The 7,356-nt window shown below is 45.0% G+C and overlaps 1 protein-coding gene across 10 annotated transcripts in view; it reads left to right on the top strand.

Annotated features, from left to right (window-relative positions):
* The first annotated feature begins 6 nt into the window (after positions 1–6).
* PABPC4 (poly(A) binding protein cytoplasmic 4) overlaps positions 7–7,356 on the top strand; it is a 14,878-nt gene continuing 7,528 nt past the window's right edge. For all 10 annotated transcript variants that reach the window (XR_003047302.1, XR_003047300.1, XR_003047295.1 and 7 more), the window contains exons 1-6: positions 7–209; positions 3,582–3,775; positions 4,530–4,645; positions 5,879–6,018; positions 6,378–6,472; positions 7,145–7,282. Coding sequence is in view for 7 of the 10 variants with exons in the window: in XM_025049027.1 (XP_024904795.1) it covers positions 17–209; positions 3,582–3,775; positions 4,530–4,645; positions 5,879–6,018; positions 6,378–6,472; positions 7,145–7,282 (876 nt within the window). In the remaining 3 variants the exon portion in view is untranslated. The remainder of the gene's footprint in view (positions 210–3,581; positions 3,776–4,529; positions 4,646–5,878; positions 6,019–6,377; positions 6,473–7,144; positions 7,283–7,356) is intronic.

Here is a 7,356-nt window from a genome sequence, read left to right as displayed (position 1 = left end):
AGTGGGGGCTGGGGAGATGAACGCTGCAGCCAGCAGCTACCCCATGGCCTCCCTGTACGTGGGTGACCTGCACTCGGACGTCACCGAGGCCATGCTGTATGAAAAGTTCAGTCCTGCTGGGCCTGTGCTGTCCATCCGGGTCTGCCGCGATATGATCACCCGCCGCTCCCTGGGTTATGCCTACGTCAACTTCCAGCAGCCTGCTGATGGTGAGTAGAGCTGTGTCTACAAAATCGCAGGATCCCATGGGCCCTAGGAGTCATCCTCTCTGCAGGTCCCTATCCCCCATGGAGGGCATCATGACTGCACGTTGCCACAGAAGCCATAGTAGGGAACAGGATGCAGGGGTTGAGAACACGGGATCCTGGCATCAGATGACCAGAGTTTCAGTCTTGCTTCCACCACTTGCTAACTGGGTGACCTTGGGCTAATCAGTGGTGGCAGTGGGGTTGGAGCCCATGGAGACGGTAAAACGGTTTCAGAGGGAAGTTACTGTCATTTCATGGTGTATGTGGTCCTGCTTCAGTGGGGCTGGGTTGTTAGAGACACTTGCTGGTCAGTGGGCATGGGCTCATGCCTCTTACAGGCCTGCCAGAAAGGCAGGACAATTGAAACAATTACTGCAAAAATTTTACATTGCAAAGCTGCTGCCCTGTTCCCTATCTTTACTCTGGACTAAGAGTCTGTTTGACTTGGTGCTGATAAGGGGTCTTTCAGGGCAGGTAGGAAGCAGAGAAACATTTCTGTGCATTAAACGTGAGCAGGCACTTAATGTTAACACCACAAAAGCAGCTTTTGCCAGGCCAGCTCCCTGGTCTGTGTGTTTGCCACTGGGATGATTTGTTCTCTGGATGAAACCCTGGGCTGTGGAGAATGGTCTCCAGGTAATCTGGGGAAGCGAGGCTTGGAAATCTGCTGGGCTGGTAGGTATTATTGTCTCACCTGTGAACAGTGCTTTCCACTGGTGAAAACCATCCCATCTGAAGAAAAGACTCCTGAGAAGAAAAAGGAACTGAAAGGTTGGACGCTAAGCTAGGACTCCTAGTGCAGTGTTCTGCGAGCCCAAATTGGGCCTTAGTTTGGAGTGGCGAGGTATGCTGCAGGCCTGGCAGGAGTGAGGCCAGAGGAAACCTAATCAGGAGCTGCACGTGACTCCAGATTAAAAAGGAACAACTGTAGAGATCATTACTGAGAGAAACAAGTCATTCTGTGGCAAAGGATCTCCAGGTCTCTCTTTCTGTCCCCACTTTGTGTGTCCCCACTTTGTTAACTGTCCGTGCGGCACAGAGAGTATCACTTGCCCAGGATGCAACTGAGACCAGAGAATTCGACTTGTCGAGAGACGTGGGACACAAGGCAGTGCTCCCACCAGTTCATTGTACTCTGAGCTGACTTGTGTCTGGCCACAGGTCACAAAGGTAGCTGAGTGTGACCTTTTTACGGGGAGTAGTGGGTACATTGGCTGTTGTCTTCTTTCTTGACTCTTCTGAACAAAAGTCTTGTCACTTAGAGATAGTAGCAGAAGCCATTGGTCAGTGCGTGTGCCAACACATACCTCTGCAGGACCTTTCCTTGCTATAAATAAGTGCAACCAGATTTGTCAGACTAAGCCGACTTGCTTTCTGCAGTGCTGTCTGGAAATAGAAGAGGAGCTATGTTGAAATGGGTTCCTTCGCTACTAATTAATGAAACAGTTTGGGGTTCCAGGCTTTAGCTCTCAGCTGGCCGTCAGAAGCGAACTCTTCTGTGCCTGGACTTTTCCTGACTTGGATCTGCCCCTCTCCCTTTTCCTGACCTCCTCCCCTCCCACACTGAGGAGCCCACTTGAGGAAGGTGGGAAAGGTAGTTGGAAATGAGTGAAAAGAAGATACTCCCTTGGCTGGCTGGGCAGCTAAGCTTGTAGAAGGGCAATTAGGGAATTTTGTCCCCGTTTTAGGTGGGATGGTGCCTTGAGGCCGGAAATCCCCCAACCCCATCCCTTGATGGAGCACATTCTGGGAGAAAACATTGCAAAAGGGAAAGTGGCCACCAGCTCTGGGTCCTTGTTACTACCAGTGACTGGAAGTGTTCCGGCCAGCAGGTGATGATACATTTTAGCTTCTTGTCCTTTAAACGGTCTCCACGGTGCACACATGGGAACCTAAAGAACCAAGGCCCTGGATGGAAAACTTGGTTGAGCACAGCATTCAAAGTCTTGGAATTCCATAGAAATCAGATTCAGGGTTCAGAAGACCTGGAAACCAGGTGCAGAGCCTACCTGCACTGTCTACTTAGGCAGAAAGGTGTTGCATTTTTCTTTGATAATACTAAGAATGTTTCTGTGTGTGACCATTACTATTTATCATTTTGGTGAATGAGACTTTTTTGTCTGAGTCAATTTTTGTTCTCAAATTGAAAATATAAAACTGGGTTGAATTCAGGGATTGCACATTTTTCCCGATCAGTTGCTCACATGTTTTGCTTTTGTCATTTGTCTCATAGACAGATGATAGCTAGTTGATAATTTTGATGCAATACCTTACTGAAAAAAAAGAATCAGAAAATCTGGTATTAGTTTTTTAATCACTAGTTAGCTATACCTCTTAGACACCTGAACATGTTTGTTCATTTTATAAAATGGATTTCACCCATTCCACCATGACATAGTTAGGCTGTAGTGTCTTTTTATAAATGATTAAAAAAAGCTTAGTCAAATATGAGGTACAGTAGTCTCCCCTTGCTTATTGTTTCACTTTTTGCGGTTTCAGTTACCCGCAGTCAACTGTAGTCCGAAAATATTAAATGGAAAATTCTAGAAATAATTCATAGTTTAAAATTGTGTGCCATTCTGAGTAGCGTAATGAAGTCTTGTGCCATCCTTCCTGGGACGAGTCATCCTTTGTCTAGCATATCCATGCTCTATATACTACCTGCCAGTTAGTCACTTAGCTGTCTCAGTTATCAGATTGGATCTACTGGGGGTACGCAGTGCTTGTGTTCAAGTAACCCTTATTTTACTTAATAATGGCCCCAAAGTGCAAGAGTAGCGATGTGGGCAATTCAGATATGCCAAAGAGAAGCCATAAAATACTTTAAGTTCCTTCTTTAAGTACAGTACAATAAGATATTTTAAGACAGACCCCATTCTTAGAACTTTCATTACAGTACATTGCGATTGTCCATTTTATTGTTAATCACTTACTGTGCCTAAAAAAATTTCATCATGTAGGTATGCATAGGAAAAAGCATAGTATATATAAGGTTTGGTACTATCCTCGGTTTTAGGCATCCACTGGGGGTCTTGGAACATATACCCCACCACTGAATTATCATTTGATCCTGGTGCCATAAAGCCATAGAGATGATTTAGTCTAATCCCCTTAGGGGAGTTGAGACTTCTGCCATGAAGGAGTATAATTGGCTAGAACTTATTCTACCCTTAGTAGCAACATAGACTAGAGAAATCTGATGCCCTTTAATTATGAGTTGCCTTTTATCAGAGTGATTACCTTGAAAAGTCCTCGAGTTACCTGTTCCTGGGATGGTGGCAGTCATGTGAGGTGACGTTTTAGATCCTTGACTGAAATATGTTTCTCTTGCAGCTGAACGGGCCTTGGATACCATGAACTTTGATGTGATTAAGGGAAAGCCAATCCGCATCATGTGGTCTCAGAGGGATCCCTCTTTGAGAAAATCTGGTGTGGGGAACGTCTTCATCAAAAACTTGGACAAATCTATAGATAACAAGGCACTTTATGATACTTTTTCTGCTTTTGGAAACATTCTGTCCTGCAAGGTAAACACTGATTAAACGATTTCATCAGATCAATTACTGCATCCTAAAAACAAAATAAATGCTAAATAGGAAACAGCATTGGAATTGGGTGGCAGGTTATAGCAATTTTCAAAATTCTAGAAATGGCTCTGAAAACCTAAAAGTTCCCTGTAGGTAATCTCGTGCCACAATTCAGCATAACCAGCAGGTGCTTTTATGTCTTTGTTTGTTCTTCTGCCTGAAATATCCTTCCTGTCTTCTAACTTTGGAAAGCAGTAAAAGGTTTCTCTTTGAGGGCAGGGGTGGGGCAGAGAGGACCAGAACAGGGCCTCAGGTTTCCAGGTAGCTGTACATAGTCATTTTAGAAGCATAAATTCACCCTCTTCTTTCTCCATGTACCAGTTTATGTATAGAATTTTGTATAACTTGTGTGGTGATCGTTCACATGTCTGACTCCACACTAGACTAAAATCTGTTGTGGGCTTAGAAAATGGTTTGTCTTTCTGCAGCAGATCTCTCAATGTTTTTTAATAAAATAAGAAAACATTTGGAATAGAAAGCCCAGTAGCAGGCTACCATTTGTAAATGGAACATTACTGGGTGCCTGTTGCCGTGCCGAGTGTTAGGGAAACCTTACCTGCTGTAGTCTCTTGCTGTTTGACCATGGGTGGGCTAGAGGCCTCAGACACAGGAGACCCAGAGTAGGAGACCACATGGTTCTCCAATCTTTGGAGCTGCCCAGTGACACTAAAGTGTCCTGCCTTGTATTTGACAGGTGGTGTGTGATGAGAACGGCTCTAAGGGTTATGCCTTTGTCCACTTCGAGACCCAAGAGGCTGCCGACAAGGCCATTGAGAAGATGAACGGCATGCTCCTCAATGACCGCAAAGTGTGAGTGTCCCAGTCCGGAGCAACAGCCATCGCATGAGCCAGCCGTGGCCCCACCTCGGTATTAACTGGCACACACAAGGCGGCTACTGGTTCTCTCGGCCCAAGTGTGGCCTGCTCCTACCTCTCCACTCCAGGGCTGGTGAGTCTCCCTGCCGAGCTGTGGCAGCCCTTTTGACTCGCCAAGGTGGGCTTCCTGCCCGAGCCATGGCCTGCCTGCTGCCTCTCCCTTAAAAGCATCCAACTGTGGGTTTTGTGAGCATTGGCAACCGGGGCTGGCTGGAAGACAGCTCTAAGCCCACTCTGAGCAGGGGTCTTGGCCAGCAGCAGAGTGGAGAGGGCCCTGGACTGACCAGGAGCTGTATACTAGCTGTGTGACCTTGGCCTTTCTGTGACTCATGTCTGTCCATGGGGTCACTCGCTAAGGGTTGATGCCAGATTTGTCCTCAGATCTCCATTTAGCTAACTTATGACTCAGTGGCCTTCTGATACAAGGCTGGCTCCCCAGTAATCTGATTACAATGAAAAATCTTGTCCCATTGTAAAAGGTACTGTTCATAATAGACCTTGTTGCTTTAGTGTGAGTATTGCAGAATGGAGGAGGGGATCTTAGCTAAGCCATGTAGGGAGAGAAGGGACAATAAGTCTTGGCTATAACAAGCAAAAATCATTGGTCTTTTGTGTTGTCGAACAGACCAGGGGATGGTTTGCATTGATTATGTGTATGTGCCCAGTGGTCATTTCTTCCAAAGATATCACTAGAAAGAAATCTAAAGATTTTCAATATATGGATAATTTTCCTATTAAGTGTAAACAACACCAAAATGAATAAAGTGAAAAATTAAAGGCATTTCATTCCAACAATTTCACTCCTAGGATTAACCACTGTTAACAGTTTGGTTTGTATCCTTCCAGACCTTTTCTATGCATTTACATAGATGCACAGAAATGAACGTATTAAAAACATGGTCTTCAGGTTGCTTCACGAAGGCAGTGTGATGTGGTAGGAGTAGCCCTGGTCTGAGCCAGGAACCCTGGGGCTGGTCCCTGCAGGACAGTCCTGCCTCTTTCTCTTTCTGCGGGGAGTTGGGCATCTCTGAGCTTGCTCTCTTGGTGGTTGGGTGGGGATTCATGTGTTTTAACTTATCCTGTCAGCCCTTAACCTGCATTCTTTTGGGCCCCCGGAAATCATGTTTTATTCCTTAGAGTGATCACTTTTTTATGGTTTCTTTTTAGATTTGTAGGCAGATTCAAGTCTCGGAAAGAGCGGGAAGCCGAGCTTGGAGCCAAAGCCAAGGAATTCACCAATGTGTATATCAAAAACTTTGGGGAAGAAGTGGATGATGAGAGTCTGAAGGAGCTGTTCAGCCAGTTTGGTAAGTCAAGTCCTTTGCTCTGTGCGTCCGCTTTCACAGTCCACCCGATCTGGAATTCATCTGTTTTTACTTAAGAGATGAGGGCACTTAGACTCATAAGTAAAATACCTTGCACAACAAAGGTCACAGGATAGATAAGAGTAGACTCCAAGCCTCTGCTCTTGGCTTCATCCTACCTCGTTCAAGCCCCAAGGCCATCTCAGCAGCTTGGTCAGAATTAGAAGGCCAGGCATGTTGCCTCTTTCTTAAAAGTCTGTCTGGGTTCAGCAAGAGGTTGCTCCTGTGGGCCCCTGGAGAACCCTTCTCTCCTTGAGCTATGGTAGAGATGGTGTTCTAATAGTTCTGTCCTTTGGTAATAGGTAAGACCTTAAGTGTCAAGGTGATGAGAGATCCCAGTGGGAAATCCAAAGGCTTTGGCTTTGTGAGTTACGAAAAACACGAGGATGCCAATAAGGTGAGAGTACAATGAAGGTCGGGAAAAATTTGTAGGAAGTGGTCCCAGAGTGTGGGGACGGCCTTGCTAACACATAGCATGGAACTGGAAATATTTGAGTATCTAGTAGTGATGCACAATTACTATACTCTGGAATTATTTTCTTAAGCGGTTTTACATGTTAATGTATCAGTTTACTGTTTTCAAAACACTTAGCGCATACCTGTCACTTTAACTGTTCAGCCTTATAGGTTGAGCATAAGTCAGGTATTTGTTCCCATTCATGGGTGAGGGAACTAAGGACCAGAGAGTTGTTGATTTGTTAACAGGTCAACAGCTACTTGTGGATGAAGCATTGTGCTAAGCTCTCAATATATATCACTTAATGCCCACAAAAGAACTTGAGAAATCTAGTGACATCCAGATTATCAAGCTAGGCTCTTGCCTACCATGCTTGTATTTATACAACTATTATTTCTCTATATTTGGACCAGTAATCCATTTAAATATTAACCCCATTTTACTGATGAGGAAGTGTGGATTTGCTTAGCTGACTTCAGAGACAGAGTGAAGTTAGTTTTTAGCCCTGTAGGGGAAGATTTCTTTCTTGGACTATTTGGTGGGACATGCAGACCTTCAGAGCAAGGCCCCTGCCACCGCGTTTTGTTTTAAAGATACTTATTTCCTCTTTAGGCTGTGGAAGAGATGAATGGAAAAGAAATCAATGGGAAAGTCATTTTTGTAGGCCGTGCACAAAAAAAAGTGGAACGGCAGGCCGAATTAAAACGGAAATTTGAACAGCTGAAACAAGAGAGAATTAGTCGATATCAGGTGAGAGGTGGTCTTGGCCCAGCCTACTAGTGGGATTTACTGTGAAATATGGCAAAGCACCCCTAATGTTCAGC

This window comes from Pteropus alecto, unplaced genomic scaffold (genome assembly GCF_000325575.1).
Source record: "Pteropus alecto unplaced genomic scaffold, ASM32557v1 scaffold170, whole genome shotgun sequence".
NCBI lineage: Eukaryota > Metazoa > Chordata > Mammalia > Chiroptera > Pteropodidae > Pteropus > Pteropus alecto.
The sequence above is the reverse complement of the archived record's forward strand: the minus strand, read 5'-3'. Positions and strand labels throughout refer to the sequence as shown.